Consider the following 24,810-nt stretch of genomic DNA (forward strand, 5'->3'; position numbering starts at 1 on the left):
GCGTGCTGAGTCGGCTGTATCTGACGTCATCACACTACAGGCCACCGATTGGTCGGGGGGCGGGGCCGTCAGCGAAAGAGCGACTCGCGGCTTCTTTGTTTTATCCGACAGGCAATGGCAGCACAAAAGTCTGTTTCATGATCCAACTCTGAGGAGAGAATTAAAAAGGGATGTAGACGGGCGATAAGGAACGACAAGATCTACCAGGAGCTCTGTCTCTTCTCAGCTGCTCGCGGCTACCAACGGACTTTTCAGCAGCGCTGAGACAAACAAAACAAAAAAAAAAAGCGTCGCCGCTTGAAGCTTCTCTCACTCTCATTTTTTAACTTAATCGCGAACACAAGCCACAGACCAAGCAGCACATCTATCATCTCCTCCAGGTTCTACATCTTTAGTGTTGTTGTCTTGTTTAGATCACACAATCAAATATGTCACAGCAGCTTCGCTCCAACCCGCCTACTTCTGATCTGGGTGTCTAAAAAGAAACGAGGGCAAGGCGAGTGCAGGCGGGACGAGTCGAGTCGCGCTGAGTAGGTACTAGTATAAAAGCGCCATAAATGTGGTCATGAACGATATGTTTGCGTGGAACGTGAAACTAGAGAATCTAGCTCTTATTTTAACTACCAAGAGGATCACAACACAGACTCAGACAAGTAAATGGGCTGCACACATGCAAGTCACATCCCTAGTGCCAGTTGCTAGGTGACCAAAATGTTTCCAGGAAAGGGTCAGCAAGTACTTTTTTTTTGAGTTGCAGATGCAGCTGTATCTTTCTACTTGAAACCAAAAATAGCTTTGGCATTAGATCTATAGATGACAGTGAGGAGGAGCTTTTAGGATCATCCAGGAGCTGCAGGTGTAACTAACTATTTTTAGGTTGAAATTAGGATGAGTTTGGGAGCTTTTCTAGAGAGAGTGGCACAGAGATTCACAAAACTGAGCACATTTTGGATTAATAAAATGTTCGAATAGTATGGAAATGTTTTTCTGTGAAAGAAGAAAAGGGGCATACATCTGTTAAATCCTAGTTTGGAGATTTCTTTCCACAGCAAAGCTTTTCTCTTTATGAGTCAGTATGTCTTTAAACTCATGATGTACAGCTCAGGAAAGTGGAATATCACCAAAATCAGCTTTTCCAACATTGTCTTTCTAGCCTGTCAGATTATCTTTATTGGACTTGCTTCATCAAAGTCCAACATTTTCTTTTCTACTTCAGTGTTGGGTGCATGAATGGCACTTGCATCTTCGCTCAGCTCAGTGCAGCTCTCTGTTCCAGAGCTGAGCACAGCATTCATCACATTAGTGGATGTCTGCTGTTAATAAAAAAGGAAATAAAGAGACGTTGTGCTGTTTAAGATGCTCCAACATTGACAGATGTGAGTTTTTTTCTTTGTTTTGTTTGTTTTTTTGTGAAAGTGCTACTTTGACTGACTTTGAATGTAGGTTTTGGAAAGGCTGCTGCTTCCTTCTCTTACTGGAACGACGTTCTGTCTCAGAATCTTTTACTGGAACGTGTTTCCAAACCATTCTGGCCTGCTTTCACCCCTGGTATTCTTTTGGAAGAACTGGACGAGGTGAACATAGAGAGGGACGTCAGGGTTTTTTTTTTTGCTGGCTGTTTCCCCTGCACCCCCAACTCAGATGAGTGGAAGATTATGGATTGCACTCGTTCTGAAGGGGTGGAGGGTGAGAATGTAGGCTTAAATGACCATAAAATTCACCACTGACTTTTTGCAGAGATTATTTGTATTCAGTGTCCTGGTAAAACAGAAAGAAATACAAAAGACTGTGCCAAAATCTGCACATGTAGCAGCTAGTTTTCCATGAGGGAGTGTACATACAGTAAGTAAGTGAGTAATAACTGCTGCTTCGTCCTAGTTTCTGTTAACCTGTACATTGCTTTACCCCCACTCACTAAATGTGGTTTTGATATCAACACAAGAGCACCCAAAAGAACCGTATCCACCATTGTCGAGCTGCTTTGAGGCAGTTTTTTTCACAGCATACTTTTTATATGGTGCCCTGCCCCCTGGGCGCCGTAGACAGACACTCCCCTGTATTTTATGCTCTGAGAGAGAATCTCCTGCAGAAAATTTCCTGCTGTGTGAAGTACACATGTGTACTGCAACCGCAGATGGAGACCATCAAGAGAGTTTCCTAAAAGTTTCCAGTGTTCATGAGTGAAAACAGTTTTAGAGGACAAAAAAAAAAAAATCATCCAAAGATGTTTAATTCCTGTGGTGGCCTTGTTCTGAGCTGGGGTTAGTTTGGCTCGCCAATCATAAATCCTCCCTAATTCTCAGTGTGCTGACTGTTGTCTTCTTCAGGTAAAGCTCTGACTACTCATAAGCACCTTATACAATCCCCTGAAAGAAAAAAAAGAGGGGAAAAATCCAGAATATCCCTAAAAAAGGTCCACATGGTTAGTATACACAGCACTGGTGCCAAGCACGGGCTAGTTAACATATCATTACATATGCACATCACAATGATGGCTCACTATCATGCATGTCTGCAAAACCACGATAGATGTTGGGATCATAAGTGGGCCCATGCCTTATTTAGACATTTAGGATTCTGCTTTTAGTTTTTTTAGTTTTTTTTTTTCTCCACCAAGTCCTGACGAAAATATTTGGCCTTTTAAAGCTGCTGTACAATTCAGTGGCATCCTGAAATACGGCTGCGAGGGGAAACCTACAGTTAAAATTTTGTGGGTTTAGTCATGCTCAGCTTAACCACAATGTTGGCTTCTTCTAACATTCACAAATTATGCAATTATTTTGATCTAGTATTAATAGTAAAAGTGTATTAAAGCTAATTTTATTAAAACAACTTTAATATCCTTCAAAACATCATTGTGTGTGTATTAGTTAAATTGTGCTGACATATAGCACATTATTCCTAATTTGAAATACACCTGATAACATTACCGCTTTGCATTTTGGGAGTCTGTCCCAGCTCTCTTTGGGTGAAATTTAGAGAAATTTAGAGATCCATCCTGTTATCAGTTATCAATCCATCACTGGCCACATGTAGACTACTCAGTGAAGTAATTTCAGTCTCTGACTGATCATTTTCTTTCTATTTGGGAAGAAACAGGAAGGGAGAACATGCAAACTCCACTCCAAAAGGCCGAGATTTGAACCTGCAACCATCTCGCTGCGAGGGCAAGGTGCTAACCACCTTGCAACCATGCTGCGGGTTTAAAGAGCCATTAAGTGAAAATGAAGTCTCAAAACTCAGTGATGTAATCTCCGCATCACTGATTTATCATTTTCTTTAAAACTCTTTTAAGAAATATTGTGGTCTCTCCACCTTTCTTCAGCAGTTTCTCTGAGCTGGCCGGTGACTCATGGCCTGTTTTGCACACTCATACACATATACAGTATAGTCGCCCCGTTCCTCTCATGCACTGTCATCGCCAATCTCAAATTTGCTCTGGCATGGTGAATGTAGTATTCTTGTGGTTTGGTTCTGCCCACAAGAAAACAAATAGGAGCTCCAGCTTGTGTTTATAACTGTCAGTCAGATGATGGTTGTTAAGGTGTTTCTCAGAGAGAAAAGAAGGAGTAGAGGGAAGAAAACATGTGGCCAAATCCTCACAGTGGCTCGCATGTTCTTTTGGTTGCATGCAAGATCTGTGTCAATTATGTTATTATAGGGAGGTTAATTTACTGATTAGGCTTGTTAAATGTAGATCGAGGTGGATGAGTGGGTGTGCAGTGCTTTTCCTCATTCTTCTTTGCTGGAAATGCTGAGTCACTTGATTCTGTGGGGGGGGGGGGGGGGGGGTTCTGGACATAATCCCGGACTATTTTAAGGAAATTCATAATTGCCGTCAATACATCTTCTCGGAGCATAACCTACGTAGATAGACATATATAGACAGGGAGAGTAAATGCCAAAGCCAGTGCCGTCTAAACCATAATTCCCAACTGTGTTATGACTGAAATTGTTATTTTTTCTCCATGCTAAGTGGGAGTAATTACATGGTCTAGAACCGCCACGGCCACAGTCAAATCCCCCTCCTTAGAAAGACACACACACATGCACATACACAAATGTACACAGACATGCAGACCCGTGTTCGATCCTCACACACAGTGGCAGATCACACAGCTCTTGCCCACCAAGTCCTTTGGTCCACTAACCTAATCAGGAAACAGTCTGGGCTGTTTCTGCACCACACACTGGGAGTATTCACGGGGCCAGCACTCTCCCGTGCTGTAGTAAGGTCACTATGCTAATGTATTTAGAGTAGTTCGCTTTTATCTGTAAGACTATGTCGGACATCCCAATATGATGAAACGTTTTCTTGTGGCACACTATTTAGCAGAACAGAGGCCACACCAGTCACATGCTACATCTAATGGTGAATTATAGAGTACCGGTAGGTCACTATAGAATGAATGTTTCATCCACTGTAGAGATTTGGTGACAACAAAGGATTTGAACGTATGTATATGTATATATATATATATATATATATATATATATATATATATATATATATATATATATATATATATTAGGAATGGGCGATATTTTACCATTCACGATAAACCGTCAAAAAAATTCCCCACGGTAAGAATTTGTCATCTCACGGTAAAAACGATAAATTGAGGAAATGAGCCTGAAAGAAAGAAAGAAAGAAAGAAATGAGCCTGAAAAAAAAAAAAAGAAAGAAAGAAATGAGTCTGAAAGAAAGAAAGAAGAAAGAAATGAGCCTGAAAGAAAGAAAGAAAGAAATGAGCCTGAAAGAAAGAAAGAAAGAAAGAAAGAAAGAAAGAAAGAAAGAAGAAAGAAATGAGCATGAAAGAAAGAAAGAAAGAAAGAAATGAGCCTGAAAGAAAGAAAGAAGAAAGAAATGAGCCTGAAAGAAAGAAAGAAAGAAAGAAAGAAAGAAAGAAAGAAAGAAAGAAAGAAAGAAAGAAAGAAAGAAAGAAAGAAAGAAAGAAAGAAAGAAAGAAAGAAAGAAAGAAAGAAATATTCCCATTGATGACACTTTTTGTATTGGTATTTCTTTAATCGTTATTGGGTTAAATGCCAGAAATGATCGTGATACATTTTTTTGTCCATACCGCCCATCCCTAATATATATATATATATATATATATATATATATATATATACTGTACATACACACACACACACACACTCATATGTATCTATTGGGTTTCTTTTCAAAGTAGATTTGTCTGTGTTAGTAGCCTCAGCGTCTAGGATCCAAATCTGAGACCCTGAGCATTATTGGCTATAAACTACTCCAGTTTTCACCAGGGGGGATTTATTTTTCTGTAAACAAAGGCCTGTTCCATCACATAAATTTTAAGGTGTCACAATCTCCTCAAAACTGAATTATCATCCAGGCCTGATATCAGTCCTCCAGTGGAATGTAGGCCATTGCCTGTTTTCCTTCACTGATTCATCATGTATTCCCACAAAATCTGCATGAGGAAGTTGCACACATTCTTGTTCTGAAAACAAACTGAGCAGGGCAGTCATCTGGCGGCTTTTTGCAATGTGTCTCTGCTTTCAGTTATTATTTAGACAAGTCTGTGGTGGCCTGACCCAGTTAAGTTTCTTATTAGGTGCAGACTGAAAGGCCCAGTCCTGGACAGTAAATCCTTCCAGTGGGATGAAATTGAGTATCTCCCAGCAGGGGTTACACTGTGACCCTGTCTGGGCCTCAAGGATTTGCTTTGGAACAGCTCAATTCAGGGTACCTGAGGAATGCGGCTCCAGAAAGTATTGGCTAAACTGACAGCACGCTGAGATGTCCGGTCTGTGTGCTGCAACTACTAAAGACACTTTGGTATCAGCTAGGTCCTTTGCAAAAGCCTTAAACATTGATGTAACATGCAAATACAGGGGAACTGATGTCAAAGCGCATCCATGCTTTGGGGTCGGTTGTTTTTACCCGGTTTGTTGGCACCAGGAAGGTGGGAAGTGGTGGGAACAATGAACATGCTGACTTCCTCACAGAGACCAAAGAAAGAAAGATAACAGCAACAAGGAAAAGCCCAGTCTGTCTTTCCATAGTACCTCCGACGCAGCAGTAAAATGGTGTACTGTGCAAAGATTTATATGCAGTTCTCTATGTGCTTATCACATACACTATGTCATTTAGGCCATATGTCTTTACAAATGTCTTCTTACAGCAAGAATTCCTAGCCAGAATCAGATCAGCAGTGATTGGTTGTGGTTATGACCAGACAAGATGTTAAATCAGCAAGTCTTTCCAACACAAAGGGCACATTTTGTAATTTAAGGGTCATTTAAGTTGAAAAACATGTATTCATTAGAATAATAGTTATTCGAATACTCAAAAGGGAAAATGTTCAGTGTTGCATCTAAGCATATTGAGGCATAAAGGAATTGTCTAAATGAATGTCTCATTTCAGTCAGAGTTGTTTCAAGGAGCTTAATAAACCTCAGCAAAGACTTTAATGGCAGTAGTGGACATTAAATTCAATGCATTCAGGGATTAATAAAGTGTTTTGAATCTTAAATTTGAATTGAATTAATTCAGCCTGCTGCTCCTCGCAGCTTTAGCATTTGGGAAAAAGTGGTAACCGACACAGACTGTGATAGAGACACCATGTATATCAATGAAGTAACAGAAAAAATACATAAATAAATGGTTGACCGTGTAATTAACAATATAAGATATCTTTGACTAAATAGATTCTATTCTCCAGATCCAAACAAAGCTTGAATTTGGTGATTAAAATGATAAGTGCTAGTCAGAGTTGGGGTCTGAGATTTCGGGTCAAATTTTGAATTCCAACCCAGAAGTACTGATGTCAGGATTAGATATACTTTTAAAGGGTCTTAAAGAATGATTATGATGGCTACATTTCCTACATTTCCTTTGGGATCAATAAAGTATCCATCAATCTATCTAAATATGTGGATTTTCTAGATCCAGACTGAAAGACTGTGCTGTTTAAAGTCCAGCAAAAAGCCCAGTAGGTGCAACAGTCCTAAGCTACACAACATCACAAAGATGGAGCACAACAAGCTTGAAAAATATCAGCAGTTGAAAGGGGAAGTAGAACAAAAGTGGAGAATACAGGCAACTGTGGTGTAGCTTTGTCACAGTCAGAAACAATCAAGATAAAAAAATAAATCCTGCTGCTCCCAGGCTTCTCCCGAGCTCGGAGAGGACACCTGCCCAGAGGGAGTTTCTTTCTTATAGTGAATAATAAAACAGTAAAGTATTTTATAGGTTTTATTAGTCTTTCCTCATCCCTATCTACCTCCCCGGTTCAGTTTGAGATGTGTGGGAGCCACTGGGAGCCCAGTTCTGCTTGGGAGAAGTCTCAACCCCCATGAAAGCAGTAAAATAGGACCACTTTGGACACGGCAAAGATGCTAAACCTAATGAGAGCTGCCCAGAGATCTCCCTTTTACTCACTTTACACCAGGAGCAACATCTGACCTCAGCATAGGTCACAAGCCGAGTTGACACATTTCCTGTAGAGGTTTTTTAAGTTTACATGTGTTACGAAACTCATTGTTTTCATGCTGAGGAAGAAGAAAACCATCCATCTAGTTTATGTGATGTTTTTGTTTATGTCATTTTTTTTAAATAAGCTGTACACCATTAGCAGAACAGATTCCATTGAAATGATCAGTAATGATAGATAGTGTGGTCCAACTTCTGTGGAATACATCATCTGTCCAAACTACAAGTCAGACGCTCTGAAAACACTGTAAAACTCTTTCTCAGCACATGTGTGTCATTTGGGATCTCTGTGTTGACTGACATGCTGCAATGTAGAAATATTTATGGCTAAACCCAGCCAGTGTGAGTAAGTGGGTGGAAAGGGTTCGGTCTAAATAGTGCTGCTCTGAAAACTCCTGTCCCCAACAAATGGATATTATTTGCCCTCTCAGGGGCAACGCATTCCTCGCATCTGTAAACTAACCTCGCATGCCGATGATCTATTTACTTGTGTTTACTCAGGCAGATATATAGTGTTTGACTGTTGATTTTTGCACTTCCAAGATGGAAATACTTTGCAGAGAAGTATTTGTGGGTGTCATCGCCACTGGGACATTTTTACTGCAGAGAGCAGCTTTCAGTTGCTTCCCCCTCTTGAGTTGTAGTCACATCTTTTATCATTTAAAAGGGAGAATGATGTATTTCCTCTGCTACCATATGGCTCCTTTAGATATTCTCAGAGAAGCTTGTTTAAATGCAGGCATCTGTTTTATGGGGGGGGTGTTTGCCTCATATTACTGGCAAAATACCATCGTTAGTTGTTTTTGAATTTTGTATCTTTTCCTCTTTGCCGTTTTTGGCTCGACATGAAACAGCACCCTGCAGTTTAATAAATATGTAGCAACCGTTTTAAGGGATATCATTGGGTTTTCTCTTCTAATCTTTCTTGGAAATAGTCTTTGTAAAGAACACAGAGAGGAAAAGAATGCCACTGCTATTTTTGCCAGATTTTCTCCATCAGCTGTCCTCGCTCCTCCTCCTTCCTTTCTATCGCTAGTCGAGCCAGGAAACCCGAGTAAAAAAGCAAAGAACAAGAAAAAAGAAAAGAAAAACAAGTGCTAGCAGTTTACTGAGGTTGAAGGAGGAGGAAGGGGGAAGGAAAGGCAGCTCAGAGAGCAGATCTCTTCATCTCATAACTCTGATTACTGCTCGGTCTTCTCTTATGAGAGTAAAGAAGCATTTGCTTTGTTGTTTTCTTCAACAGGGTCATGTTTTTCAGCGTGTTTGACAGGGTTAGGGAATGACGCCACTTGGCTTAAAGCATGCTTGTTTCATGGAAGACATTTGGCCTTTGAGAGATGTTTTACTGGGCTCCACCTGGGTTTTTGTGGGGGGGCTTTCATGTGGTAATATGACCACATTTGAGGGCCAGCTGAACTGGCACATTGGACTTCCCCTCTCCTCATTTCATTTGTGGTTTGCTTCATTACGTAAGCAGGGAAGTGTCAGTTGTGGTTGAAGATGCAATGGTGTAAACAGGAGGAATATTTCTCTCTAAATAGTGTTCTCCGATGAGCCTTGATGGGATATATTGTGTTTTACAGACACGCCAATATCTTTTAAATATGATGAATTTTGTGTACTCATAAAACTTTACCCTTCCCAGACGATTGTCACGTTTGGACATGGATTGATTTTATGAAATTATATTTTCAAATATTTGACCTTTGTGATGACCCTTGTAATGTAATTCATACAAAGTATTATGGGTAAATGCTGGAGATACGACCCTTTGGAATACTAACCATTTCTGAGAGGAGATGACACCAGAAAATAAGAAATTGATCGCTTAGATAGACTTATATATATCTATATGTATATCGATATAGAAATACTGTATATACATGATTTATTTACATGATTGCATGTCAGCTGCCACCTCTTTTTTTCTCCAAAACATACTAAGGAGCTAAATAAATGTAGATGGTGCCATGTGGAGAAAGTTTTGGAATTGCATTAGTTGAGGAATCTCAATATGCTTATTTTTTACTTTCTTTTTTGGATTCAATATCTTTTGTGTTGATAGTTCAATCATTCTACAGCTTATCAACTTACCTCAAAGACCAAAAGGGTTGAAACAACCAAGCTTTTTAAAGCTTTTTAAAAGAAGTTTAAACTTTTTTAAGCCTGTTTTCTCCCTCCTTATTGTTATATGCTGATCTAATATAATCATCTGCTTGGTTTGGTTTAAAATTTACTATGCAGATAAGCGGATATGAATCATCTAATTCAATTACTGGGGGAAAAAGCTATAAAAAGTTTCTTTGTCAGATTTATGTTTTGATTTTTTCCCTTTTAAAAGTTCCCTGAAGAGTTGCCAGCTCATAAAAATTATTACATCTTGATGAAGTGTGTGTTACGATTATTGATTATGGCATTCATATGTACACTTAACTCCAACATTTATAGAACTCAAAGCCAATTTAATTCATAAATTTATGTTCTGTGAACAGACCGGTCTCATGTGTGAACTAACCGTGACTTTTCCCCCATTGAGTCACAAGTCTCTAAACAGTAGATAAGACATCTCAAAAATGATCCATCCATCCTTTATTCTTCACACATTGCTTCCTACTCCAGGCCAGCGGAGTCTTCTGAAGCTGATACGGCCGACTTCAGACAGAGAGCAGGCTACAGCCTAGACGCGTCCAAAATCTACCACTTTCCTCATTTTTATTATTGCCGTATTTCTTTTACGGTTGGGCTGGGCAGGCGTGATCTTTGCTAAATGAAAACCATTTAGTTTTATGCCCAATAATATGTTAATAGTTTGGTAGCTGAGATTAAACAGTAACTGAAGATAAAAGTATGAACTTCTCACATTATATATTAGTAGCTGTGTTATGGTCTTCTGACTCCGCTGTGTCACCACTGAAGGCATTCTAATTTTCATTATTATCATTATGCAATAAAAAGAATATCTTTGCATTTATAGTGGCCATTCTCGGCCATCCTACACCCTAGGGCTGGGCGATTTTGGACAAAAATAAAATCCCGATTTTTTTTTTCTCTGAAAACCCGATTTTCGATTTCGATTTTTTTGGTAAAACTACAAAAGACAATGGAATAAATTGTTTCAAATATTTTATCTTTATTTTTAAAGAAAAATAGCAAACAAATTTCCCTATTGGGAATGAAGTGCAATTGAAAGATACTGTAAATCCTCCTTGAGTTTAGTAAAGTGACAACATTTACCATTTTCTTGACCAAACAAAGATGACTAGACGAGCTCTGTCTGTAATACAGCCAGCTGCAAAAAAGGAAAATCGATTTTCCGATTTTCCTTTTTTTAACATCGTCTTGATTAATAAATCCGATTTAGATTTAAAATCGATTAATCGCACAGCCCAACTACACCCCTTTGGGGCAAAAGGTGAGGCCTAGGGCACTAGGTACAAAGTACACAGTACAAAATCTCACAAGGATGGGGCTTCTTTGATACTGTTGAAACTGTGTTCCCGTCATAACAAAGCCGTTAACAAATGTATTATCTGCATTGTTTGATGCTTACACCATGTAACGTGGTTGTTCATGGAGTTTATGTGAAAAAAATTTGAAATGACGTGACATCCTTGAAAGAGTATCTACTACGAGGACAGCAGTGCTGACCTGCAGCAACCTTCCACAAGCTTTCCAATTAAAAGAAAGTTGTATTCTAATGAGGGAGATTATTGAAGAGACAAGACCTAAAAAAGAATTTCTTAACATTTTAACATTAAATTTGGTGAATCATGCAAACTTACCGGAATAATGTTAAAAGAAAAACTAAAATCAGCACAATTTCCCTTTAAAGTGAATTCTTCATGTCAGTTGTTTATAACCGCAATGGTTTCAGCACTTCCCATGTTCTCTTGCTTTGACCACAATACATCATTTCAGTTGCTCTTCATCTCAACTAAATCAAGCATTTGGACCAGCAATCAATTTTCCATCCCTGCCTAATGTGGGTGCCATGTGTAACCATATTATCTTCCTCAATCTTTAAACATGGCTGTCACCGTTCTTAGCGTCCCCAGACAACATTGGCAAAAAGAATAAACTTTACAGAAAAACAAATCCTGCCCCTGCCTTTCCCAATTCTGTCTTTCCAATTTTTTTCCAGATTACTCTTGGAGTTCAAAGTAGCATCTGTGGTCTCTAAATATGTGGTGAACAGACCGGGGCACTCAATCCTGAAGGAGGGACATTGCTTTTAGATTTTGTCCCTTATTATGTCTGCGTGTGTTCTCCTCCTTAACGCTTGTGCAGAATATATGTTAAAATTCCAACTAATCCAGTGCAGGAAAATCTTCTAAAATGAGTCTTGAGGCTGTGAGAAAAACTGCTACCCCAAAGTAGTGCAGCTTTGGGGGTTGTGGAGTGTATTTCCTTTTCCAAGTGTGCACATTGTGAAGGAACCAGCAGGCCCCATTGTTTTTTAGGCTGTGCAGTGACGTAAGGCCATCCTGTAGTGAAGGCTTTGCTGATAGCCATGCAGCCACACTGTACAGTAATATCAACTTCCATGTATTCAATAAAACCTGAGACAGACCCAGATGTTTTTCATCTCCGCAGTTCTTTTTCTCTGCCGGATGTTTCCTTACGAAAAATCGAAACAAAACAAAACAAAAAACTGCAACAAAACTGAAGCATGCAACCATCCAGTTCTGCTAAATCAGTTGTGATTTTGGTTTAGTTTCAGTCAAATCTCTGTTTCCTTGTTGTTTTCTATTGGTGGATACCTCTTTCCGCGTACCTTTACCCCTATTGATTTGATTTGGATTTCATTTCCTTTCTCATGAGCAGAAAATTAGCATCCCCGATTCCCTCACACTCCTGGCAAGGAGGACCTCGGGAATATGTCACAGGGCTAATGGCATTGAGGTAATGCATTGGTCTGTTCTGCCAGACGCAGCGGTAATAATCCCTCGAGCTCGAGACGGGGTCTTAGCAGAGCTTCACGGCCCTGCGAGATCCTGAGTGGAATCCCTATAGCTTTAGTTTATGACTTAACTGCGTCAAAGTCTGGATTGACCCTGCCTGTGCACTTGTCTCCGTCTCTGGTAAAGTCTGCAGACTCCTTTGCCAATTTATCTTCCCCCTTTACTTTTCTCTTGCCCTCTTTTTCTCTTTGGAGAATGCCTCAAAGCTGGTTTTGCATGCTACTTTTTTTTTTTTTGAAATTTCATCAGGTTTTTGTCATTAAGGTGGTACAGCTCCAAACATCTGAAGCATCTCGCCGTTTCAGTGATCACTGATTTACATTAAACCTCTATTATCAAAGCACCATCCAGATGTGTATGGCTAAGTTGACTTTAATAAGATCCTTCTGCAGCACTGGTATGTTTCAGCATAGAAGGAGTATTAGTGGCAAATTACTTCAGCCAAGTATGCCTTGCTGTGGCTATATGTGCATTCAGAACTCATGAGATTCTCTTTCACTTCACCGCTGCTCGGTTGTTCTTTGTCCAGGGGAAAGACCAGATGTTCCACTGTTCTCTGATTTCCTAAACCAAACTGAATCTTCCAACAGCTGCACTTATACTGTCTTCAAGAGAAGTTTAACAGCTGCATTGTATTTGCTCTGTTAATTATAGGTTTGCAGAAGTACAGAGATATAAAACACAACACCCTCGGTTAAGTCGTTAAGATTTTTGTAGCAACTGGAAATAACGGCGGAGCTTATTCTTTGATGGCAGAATTTTAAAGTTGCAAGTCAAAAGTTAATTTAATTTCGTTTACCAAGTTTCGTTATGCACGGGATATTAGTGAAGAATATTTTTCCTGTCACGCAAATGTATTCGTCGAGATGAGAACTCGGTAACTGTTACAGCTTCATCCACAACAGTTTTGGCATTTATCATCTTTGTTGGCTAATGTAAGTTAAGCTCAGCTTTCATTACTGTATTTAGGAATAGAAATGTTTGCAACGCTAAAAATCACAAGCTCAGAACTTGCAATATTAACATGCATCTTGAGAAATCTGTTTATATGTGGCCAGTGCTTAGTGCATGTGTTCACACCTGCCATTATAATGTGTCAAAATCAGAAATGGATGGGGATGTTAATAGTTTTTTCTCATCTGTTGTTTTCCAAATACTAAAAAAAAAAAAAAAAACTTTGCACGGTAAAGATGTTTTCCATGACTTCACATGATTTCTTGATTATTATTTGGTGAATGTACCCTGGGAAAATTGGTAAAAGTCTTTTGAGATGAAGTGGATGTGTGACCATCCTCAAACTAATGCATATCTACAGTTAAAATAGTTCTAAGTAAACATTTTGAAACTCTGTGGTTGCTCAGTAACCTTCAAAAAAGTGTCTGTAACGTGAGACAGATTTTCTTATGTCCATTCCAATGTGTATCATTTCTCTTCATCACTACATGAATAGATCCATCTTACAGAGATCTAAAGAGCAGAAGGGATTCAAACACTAAGGAAAACAGAAAGAAACTTAGGACATGCGTTCATGCGTTGCGTACCCAAGAAAACATGGACTGAAACCACTTAAAAATCTTTAAAGTAATCCATTTGCTAGTGATCCAAAAGCCAGTGCAGCCAAGCAGCTGTGAAGCTGAACCCCCTACACCTCTCCCAGCAGCTGTCTGAACGCAGATTTCAGACTGAAGTCTGCTTAGCAGCAGTGTTTCTACAGAATCCAAACACTCTTCTGACTAGCCGCACATGTAATCACACACACGAGAAGTTGCTTGTTGGCCAGTGTTAGATGGACTGGATTCAGAATTCATCACATTTCCTTGGACCTCGACGGCAAAGCAGTGCCTCATTCATCCATCAAAAGTAATGAGTCAAAAATGTGTCGATATAATGCCTACCCACAACTTTGTGGAAAATGTGATCTACCCTTGGATGCTCTGATTTTGACTTTGGAAGACTTTTGGAGGGTTTTTTTTTTCTTTTTTTTTTTTTTAGGGAAACCACAGGATTCACGGCAAAAAAACTTTTTTTCTTTTTAAATCTAATATGAAATTACACTGGTCTCTTTGTCGTGAGACGTACTGATTTCCACATGTTCCTGCAGTTTGATGTTAAACGTGTTTGGAAAAACTTCACATGTGTGAGATACTGTTATAGTGATGTTCTTAAAATCTATCTGGTGGGGTGTTTCAGACTAATCTCCTCTGGTAAATTGTTGAATTTCTGAGTCACTTACCCACCTGTCCCACCTGTGTGCTGGATCAATCATTGTCAGCTGTGAGTTTATTTCCTGGCTGAAATGTGCTTTTTCTCGGGTCATGTGACCAAAAAGGCCAGTTCAGGTTTCACTGTAATTTACACTCTTGGTTTCATCACTTTTTCCTCCAACACATTTGTTGAACTGGATTTAGTAAACCTTGTGTTGGCCAGGTAATTAAAATATTCATTATTGCCAGACCACAAAAAAATCTGACTCATGACAAAACCTCATCATCCATCATCATGCCAATTATACTCTAAAAAAGTGTTTGTTGCATATTTCTATTATCATTTTTGTGATAGTGTCACTCTTTATTTCACCTGTGTGGATATGAATGAAACCTTTAGGATGCACGAGAGGCAGTTTTAAAGTAGCCGTGAATCAGATTACATGTTCCCGAGAGGAGGGTCTGCGGATGTCATCAGTGTCGGGCTGAGAGGGAAACGGAGATGAAGATCTGGAATACAAATCTGCAGGATAACCGCAAGGACGGCGTCACTGCCGAGCTGTCAGTCCCAGCGCACAAATCCACATGACACACAGGATGCTGTCCATTTGTCACAGACGCAGACGTTCTTTACAAAAGCAGCTGAGTGTTGGCCAGAAACATCCACCGATCGATTCAGAGTTTGCTCTGCATGACCTCAGGGTAACATTTAGACCAGTAAGGCAAGTGTATTTATATAGCACAATTAAAACAGCAAGGTGATTCAAAGTACTTCACAGAGACATGAAAACATCATCACATAGTAGATGTATCTATGACGAACAGGTAGCCAGTGTGGTCCACTTTTTTGGTCTTAGTGAGGACAGTGTTCTGAATAAGCTGCAGTCGTCTAACTTGTTTTTTTTAGGTAAACCTGTAAAGATGCTGTTACAGTAATCAAGTCCACTAAAGATGAATGCATGGACTAGTTTTTCCAGGTCCCACAGATCTTTTATCCATGATATATTCTCACGGTGATAGTAGGCTGACTTAGTTATTGCCTTAATGTGTTTTTCCAAATTTAGGTCTGAGTCCAACACGACCAACAGATTTCTGGCCTGGTTGGTGGTTTTTACGTGTATAGATTGAAGCCCTGTGGTGACATGGATCGTTTCTCTTCGGCTCCAAGGACAATTACCTCAGTTTTGTTTTTGTTTAGCGGGAGAAAGTTGTGGCACATCCAGTCATTAATCTCCTCAATGCTTTTACCAAGAGCCTGTACAGGGCCTCGGTCTCCTAGTGAGATTGTAATGTATATCTGCGGTCATCTGCATTGCTATGGTAACTTATTTTGTTGTTCATTATAATCTGTGCCAGTGGGAGCATGTAGATGTTAAACAGAAGAGGTCCCAGGATGGAACCTTGGGGAACTCCACATGTCATTCTTGTTTGCTCACATGTAAAGTTGCCTATTGACACAAAGTACTTCCTGTTCTCTAAGTATGTTCTAAACCAGTTTAGTAAAGTTCTGGAAAGACCTGCCCAGTTCTCCAGTCATTTGAGTAAAATATTGTGGTCAACTGTATCAAATGCAGGATTGAGATCCAGTAAGACTGACATTTTCCACCATCTGTATTCAAGCATGTGTCATTAAACACTTTGGTCAGTCTCAGTGCTGTGGTGCTGTCTAAAACCTGACTGGAATACATCATAGCAGTTGATTTTTGTGTTAAAAAGGCATTTAAGTAATTGGAATCTGCTTTTTCAATTATCTTACTTGGAAGATTTGAGATGGGGCTGTAGTTGTTCATTTGTGTCTTTTCAAGACTATCCTTTTTCCAGCAGTGGCTTAATTACAGCTGTTTTCAGTGGAACACAGCTGACATTAAAGAAAAGTTCACAAGTGTAACTCCAAAATCTTTGAGACCTTTTTGAAAAATCCTAAACAGCAAGAGTTCAGTTGACATAATACTGTATGTCCTCCAGGTCTTTGCTGTTAACGGGATGACACTGTGTCATGGTGTTTAAACCCGTTTTCAGCGGATACTGTACATATCCTGAACCTGCTGCTGATGTAAAAAGTACTTGTCTAATATTTTAGATTTTGTCTGTGAAGAACTGGGCAAAGTCGTTGTAGGTGGAATGAAGTTCAGTTGCCACTGACACAGGAGGTTGCCGTGTTAATGTCTCAGTCTCCCAACTATGGTACTCCCGTCAGCATAAACGCATTATAATACACAACACAGTGCAAGCTGCAACCATAGATTATCACAAATTGGACTCAGAAGTTCACTGAAAGATCCATCCATCTGGTCATGCGACAGGTTGTGGTCAATGTAAACTGATCGTAGGTGACATCCGGCAAAGCCAGATGGAAAGTACTGGAAAGTACACCAGAGATTGTGAGCTGCTCTGGCTCACAATGCAGTTTAGTCCTGTTCTGGGTTTGGAGTCTTGAGCCTTAAATATTTCTTTCTTTCCTTTTTTCTTTCTTTCTTTCTTTCTTTCTTTCTGTCTTATTTCCTCAATTTATCATTTTTACCGTGAGATACAAATTCTTACCGTGGGACGGTTTATCGTGAACGGTAAAATATCTCCCATTCCTAGTACCTGCAGAAAGAGCCTGTAGACAGAACAGTAAGAGTAAAGGAGGAGGGCATGCCCTTTTTATTAACCGTGTTTCGGGTTTCCAGAAAGTATTAAGCAGAAATTAAGTTGTTTTTTGAGTCATGGACTTGAATGCATATTGTTTTTCTACCTGTTAGCTAAAGCTCATACTTTATTTGATGAGGAAGAGATGCGTTCAGCAAAGGAGAGCGGAGTGCGAGCCCAAGATATCCTCAAACACAAACAGGTTGGAGAGTTTAGGTTTGTCCAGGAGCTGCAGATGTTCACTCACAGATTTCATGTGTATTTCAGGAGAACAGCTTGAATGGCCTGCTGGTTGTTGGAGATTTGTTTTTCCACACTAAAGTATTCCTCTTTGAGTCACAGTGTCTTTAAACTTAGTTAAGTGGAACAAAATGAGCCTCTCGTCCATCGTCTTTGTGGTCTGTCAAGGTATCTGCAGTTGGACGAATCAAGGTGTTGACAAAGAACGCTAACCCCAGTTAACCATTTTCTGACTTCAGTGTGGGGTTTCAGAAATAGCCAGCATTTCCTTTGAACTGCACTCAGCGAATCACACCAACATGGAAAGATTAATCACTTCCTGTCATTGATCATAAAGTCCCTACTGACTCCTGTCTGGACGGCCTTCAGTTATGACAAATCATCTATTCACTTATTTATTTTTTTCTCATTCATTTATACTTATAACGTTTTTTTTTCATTTGAAACATGTCTTTTATCATTATTGATACTGTATATTATCATATACATAGTGTAGTTTTTTTCTTTTTTATATTAGCCTTATCAATTGTACGAGAATAAAGTCATAATATAATGAGAATAAAGTCGTAAAATTACGAGAATAAAGTCGTAATAGAATAAAGTCGTAATATTATGAGAATAAAGTCGTAATATTACGAGAATAAAGTCGTAAAATTACGAGAATAAAGTCGTAACATTACGAGAATAAAGTCGTAATGTTGCGAGAATAAAGTCGTAATATTATGAGAATATAATTTATGAGAACTCTAACAGGAAGAGCTTCTTCTCCCTGTGTTAAAATGAGGAATATTGAGCATCTTGTGAAGTTATATTTATATATTTATAATATATTACGACTTTATTCTCGTAATATTATGACTTCATTCTCCTAATTTTACGACTTTATTCTCGTAATATTATGACTTTATTCTCGTAATATTATGACTTTATTCTCGTAATTTTACGACTTTATTCTCGTAATATTATGACTTTATTCTCGTAATTTTACGACTTTATTCTCATTACATTATGACTTTATTCTCGTAATTTCCTTTTTTTATTTTTTTGTTTGGCCCTATTACTCCGTCGTACAATTGAGACTAAATCCTTTGTGAAGAAAACTGGAGAATGTACTTGACATCATCATCACATACCTATCTCATTCAAAACAAGATTAATCACTTATTTTTTTGCCAAAAAGGCCTGGAAACTGAAGGTTGGGCGGCTGTACTGTAAGTGACATCACATTCCTGAGTTCTTTAAACGCTCTCACTGATAACTATCGCCCTGCCTAAACTCCTCCAGCTTGCACAAGATGGATTCAAGAGGCGGCGAGCAGTCACAGACAGTATCAGAGAAACTCGCTGAAATGCACTGGCGCAATGCTGCAACTCGGGGCTTAAGTCGACGAAGGATGGCTGCGTGTCACGCCACGATGATGGGTTCCAGCCAGCACTTCTCCCAGCTGCGTCTTCACACAATCAGGGCCCATCAGTCAGAAGGGGCCTCCTTGTTTACACAGATCTGACTGAGTATTGTCAGGCCCGTTTTCAACGGCCTCAGCTGCTCCCAGTTCATCTGGTGGAGCGGCTCCGCGAGTGCTGCACCAACGCCCGGCTGATAAATGTTACACGCTTTTTCCCAAACATCTCCAAACATGATAACAAAATCCATGGAAACTCCTCCTCGGTGACGATAACTGCTGGGGTGGCACCACCACGCTCAACGCTGAACTACACAGCTTAGTTCTTTGTCTATTATTTATCCCTTTCCCAAACAATTTACAACTCATCCTTTCAAGCACAGACACAGTGAAACATTATTTATTTTATTTATTTCACATTCTTCTTCCTTTTTCATACATAAATATTGTTCTGTTGGCCATTATTAGTGCGACTAAGCAACTGTCTGTGGTCTGGATCAGGTTTATTTGTTTGGTTGAGAAAAAATGTGATGATGTCAAAACAAGGGTTGTGGGTCTAATGCAAAGATGCTTTAAGATGTTATACTTTAGGACATGCTGTTCCTTCCCAGAGTATAAAAGTCAGGATGTTTCAGTTTGAGCTGCCTCAGTTTTATGACCTGTCTTGAAACTTTAGAGAATTTAGTTAAAATTGTTACATTCGCGTTGCATTAGCTGCTCACTGGGTGGCAACAAAGTTGGCAGATTATTACATGAGCTGATTAACTCATGTATCTTTGGGGAATCCATCTGATGTACATCATAAAGTATATTAAATGCATTTAATGGCATTTACTGTATAAACAGGCCTTGAATGTCTTAAAAACAATCAAAAGCTTGTTTTTTCTACATAAATTAGAAATTCAGCCTCTGGGCCGTGTCTTTATTTTTACCGCTTCTAACCTCCTTCTCTATGTGGGATCCTGAGGGGCGGGGAGACTATGATAATGAGGCTCTGTGCTGATTGGCTGCCTGAATGACGTGTAGCAGGGGAGGACACAAAGCCTCTCTGGGCAGAAGAGCCGGCTCCGTACACAATTAAAGTGTGTCCCATGCGAGCTTCAGCGACAAAATCAATTCCATTGCTTTATTTTCTGTTGGACTGTCCTAACTGGCCGTGAGTTTAAGGGTTTCAGTGTGGACAGAGAGCGTCCGATGTCACGCAGCTCGACGCGATAGTCGGACGCTCGCATGCAGTTATGACACGGTGTAAACGGATCTTATAGCCTGAATTACGGTTCTGCGTTAAATCGACGCGTACCCTACGCTGTAGGCTCTGCGTTGGTGTAACGCGGAACCATAAATCAGCCTTTAGTTCCCTGAAGAGGAACCGGGTCACCTCGTCTTCACACTAATTCACACAGGAAGATTTTATTTAATTCTAAACAGGTACACCACAGTTATTTACTCCGATTTCTCATCATTTCATTTCTTATGTTACAAGACAAATGAATCATGTTAACTGTAAAGAAATCACAACACTGAATGTTCACAAATGGCACATTTATTGTTAAAAAAAATAAAATAACATTTAACACATTATATACACCATACACTGTTTATATACACCAAGTTGTATATAAATAACATTTTTGCACTATTGCTGGCTCAAGGAAGGACTTCTTCTGAAGGTGTCGTACTTGAACAGCTTCAGGTGCTTGGAAGATTGGAAACCATCAACAGAAAAAAATGTATTACGGTACTAATAGAGCTCCGGTGTTACCTAACGAGTGAGTGGCTCCGTTGGAGCCACCGGAGCCACTCACCCGAGCTCCGGTGTTACCTGTAGTCAAATATTAATTAATAAAAAATTAACGTCACTTACCGCTGACTCGTGTGCAGTTGCCGGGTCCGTACTGTTGGTACTGATCCTTTTATGAGGGTGAGTGTCGATAACAAAACCTAATTTTTACTGTCCCTCGCTGTTGAAACAGCCACACGATTCACATACGCTTCGGAACAATGGCGGAAGCTCTGGCCGGCGGAGTTAGTTGTGGGCGTGGTTTCATGTAGCGGAGGCCGACCTATGGAAATCTGCTCCCGTCGTTACCTAAGGACGGGAGCAGAATGTGAACGGCTCGTAAAAGTCACATGACACTGGATGGCTCATCCGGGCGGCTGTACAGACACTGCAGAATTTGGTTGCTTTCCTCCTTCTCTGAGTTGGCAGGCTGAGGGGAGACAACTTTATATATGTTAAAGCAAGAAAAAACATGTTTTTCATTATAGGTCCCCTTTAAATGATAAATCCACAAAATAAACCACCCCACCTTAGGTCACTAGGTGATGTGGATGTGCTGTTGCCTCTCTGTGAATGTTTAAAGTGGACATAGCATGCTGACTTTGAGACATCTTATTTTAATCTGGTACTGCTAGCATAGCTCTAGCACAACTCCTAAATCATTTATACATTCACATAGGCCGACAATTACAAGAAACTTAGAAGACTGTGCAAGTGGCAAAGCTAAGTTGGCATCAGCTCTGCTATTTGTGTTTAAATTCAAATGAATAGAAAAACGAAAAACAAAAATATGAGCAATTGTCTTGAACCCTGCTCATCAGGACTCCCTGTCCCGGTGTTCTGCCAATCCTTGCTACCTGCCGAGAAATGCTACTCTGTGGTTCTGCGCACGTGCACAGTCGATTTGAAAAGTTTGATTGTCACGCCCATCATTTCTTGCACAATGTAAAATTGATAATATGGGATGTTGAGTATTTGATCCTTCAAAATACACGACCCATGACATGAATTGCATAACACTTTGTGAACATTATACGATAAAGAGAAAAAAAACACAATTCTATCGCTTTATTTGATATTCATTCAGTCATTCACCTTTATTTAATCAGGCAGGTCATTAAGAAAACATTCTTATTTACAATGACAGCCTGGCAAGCGACAAGGATCACTTGGGGGGAAACTAAGTGGGCTAGGGAGTAAAACACAGTAACATTGTAGCTCTACAAAGGTAGAAAACCATTAGGGAGCATTTTTTGGCAAAGCAGCAGAAATTTGCAGAACACCAGGTGTTTCAGATGCTGCCTTGCATCAACACACCTGATTCTAATTAATGGTCGTCATCAGCGTGTCATCAAGGGCTGCACACAGCTGTTAAAGACATCGTTTGTATCAGGAAACATCTGAAACATGCATCACTGCCGGTCCTGGGGACCAGGGTTGAAGACCAATGCAATTTAGGAAAACATCAGTAGAAAAGTTGAGAATTATTTTTTCCAGGATAAGCTGAGTGTAAATATTCTGGACATACGAGTTAATTCTGGTATAATAACTGTAAATAAAGTTCTGTCTCAGTTTCCTCCACATTTAAAGATGGTCATTCATTCCAATTCCCAGCTCCACAAGTCTGGCTTTGTGCACCATTGTTGATGGGAGAATATATGACACACTAATAAAAGGCCTCATAACCCACTTAAATATTTGTGAATCCAAACCAAAAGGTTTGATTTCACTGCTTTTTTCCCATCCACACGAGTTCCAACTCAAAAACCGCAGTTCTTTTTGCAGTCACTTGTCTGCTTCCAGTGAGAAGAGACCGTGTCGAGAGCTAACGTTTTGTTATTTTGGACTAAAGAAGAGTTATGTGCATGAGAAGAGGTGTACGGGTCTCTTCCCAGGACAGCACATTAAATCTTCTTATTTAAAGGGGACCTATTATGGCCTCTAATACCTATTTTAAACAGGCCTTGAATGTCTTAAAAACAAGCTTTTGATTGTTTTTGCTAAATAAATTAGAAATTCAGCCTCTGAGCCATGTCTTTATCTTCCCATTCTCTAACCTCATTATCTATGCAGGATTCTGAGTGGGCGGGGCTATGATAATGAGGCTCTGCGCTGATTGGCTACCTGAATGACGCGATAAAATGGCGGAAGCTCCGGCCGGCAGAGTTAGTTGTGGGCGTGGTTTCACGCATCGCAGGCCAATCTATGTAAATTGCCTTTTGGCAATTGAAATGGAGCAGAATCTATAAGGCTCATCCGGGCGGCTGTACAGACACTGCAGAATTTGGTTGCTTTCCTCCTTCTCTGAGTTGGCAGTCTGAGGGGAGACCACTTTATATATGTTAAAGCAAGAAAAAACGTGTTTTTCATAATAGGTCCCCTTTAAATTAAGAAGATTATCTCAATTTGTCTTTCTTTTCATCCCTGTTTAGAGAACAGCACAAGAACGCTGAGCACCCCCAGCCCGGGCCTGATCCTGCCCTCCAAGTCCTCGTCCCTCTCCTCGCCAGCTCTCTCCAGCAACGGCCATGAAACCAACTCATCCTCCTCATCCTCGGCCCCCGCCGAGACGGTGGCCGTGATCCACCCTCAGCCCGGCACCCACACCCGCTCCAGGCAGTCCAAAAGCCACCACCACGCCCCGATCGACCGCCTGCCCGACCACAGCCTGCTGCAGATCCTCGCCCACCTCCCCACCAACCAGCTCTGCCGCTGCGCGCGCGTCTGCCGCCGCTGGTACAACCTGGCGTGGGACCCGCGGCTGTGGAGCACCATCCGGCTGACGGGGGAGCTGCTGCACGCCGACCGCGCCATCAGGGTGCTGACGCACCGGCTGTGCCAGGACACGCCCAACGTGTGTCTGACGCTGGAGACGGTGGTGGTGAACGGCTGCAAGCGGCTGACCGACCGCGGGCTGCACGTGGTGGCGCAGAGCTCCCCCGAGCTGCGGCACCTGGAGGTCGCCGGCTGCTACAACATCTCCAACGAGGCCGTGTTCGAGGTGGTGTCCCGCTGCCCCAACCTGGAGCACCTGAACCTCTCAGGTAAACATGCGCCGGGAAAAAGCAACAGAAACCTACGGAAGAGTATTAGGGCCATGCAGGAGAGAAAATATTTGAGAAGGGAAGGTTTTTTTTTATTGTGCACTACGAGAAAAAAGTCGAAATGTCTCCTCTGGCCAGTGGCGAAACAACTCAGCACCGGGCCCCGATGCAAGATCATTAAACCGGGCCCTGCCCATCACAATGCAAAACAGAAACGCTGTGATTGACGCAATCTCACAGCAGATGCATCACCATTCAAATGACAACGGCCACTACTGACAGCTTTAACCCTTAACACAACCACAGCGCAGATAGATATGTTTAAAAAAAATCCACATCAATAACACAAGCACATTGCAATTTGGTGACACGGCAGAACACCACATAAAAACAATCATAGCGCATAAACACAACAAAAAGCACATATAACCAACAGCATAACGCACACAGTGCGCCAGTGTACGACAGAACACCGGCAGTGCCAACAGCTGAGAATAAACCCACACAGCGCACAGATTGAAATTTGGTGGCACGGCGGCACACCACAAATAAAAACATCATAAACACGCATAAACACAAACAAACTAGTGATAGACTATCACTATAACAAATATGAATAATAATGGGTCATTACTTACAATTACAGTTTGACTTTCCGGGCCTTCCGCTGGGCAAAGTCATTAATTAATTCCTGACAACAGTTCAACTCTCAAGCCTGAATTATGGTTCCGCGTTAAATCGACGCCGTATGGTACGGCGTAGGGTACGCGACGATGCGCGCCGTAAGGTTCACGTCGCCGCGTGCCCTACGCCGTAATCTGCGTTGGTGTAACGCAGAACCATAAATCAGCCTTAACTCCTTTCCTCTCCTCACTCGCCAACTCTTCCTCTACGCAAATATGGGTTACACATGCGCACTACACCGGCATCATCCGAGATCATCTATAAATTAAAATTTTTATTTAAACTAGATATATCTTTATAACCAGCCCATAACATTGATTTAAACACGCACACCTCAAAAAAAAAAAAAAAAGTCCAGGGCCTGCACGTCCCCAGGTCCTGCGCGTGCGGGCC

At 40.6% G+C, this 24,810-nt stretch overlaps 1 protein-coding gene across 1 annotated transcript in view; it reads left to right on the plus strand.

The window, feature by feature from the left end:
* si:dkey-192l18.9 (F-box/LRR-repeat protein 7) overlaps window positions 1–24,810 on the plus strand; it is a 39,852-nt gene that overhangs the window by 11,061 nt on the left and 3,981 nt on the right. Inside the window, exon 3 of the mRNA XM_061713412.1 lies at window positions 23,122–23,733. Within this exon, the coding sequence (XP_061569396.1) occupies window positions 23,122–23,733 (612 nt within the window). The remainder of the gene's footprint in view (window positions 1–23,121; window positions 23,734–24,810) is intronic.

The sequence above is a fragment of the Cololabis saira genome, chromosome 22, assembly GCF_033807715.1.
Source record: "Cololabis saira isolate AMF1-May2022 chromosome 22, fColSai1.1, whole genome shotgun sequence".
NCBI classification, from domain to species: Eukaryota; Metazoa; Chordata; class Actinopteri; order Beloniformes; family Belonidae; genus Cololabis; species Cololabis saira.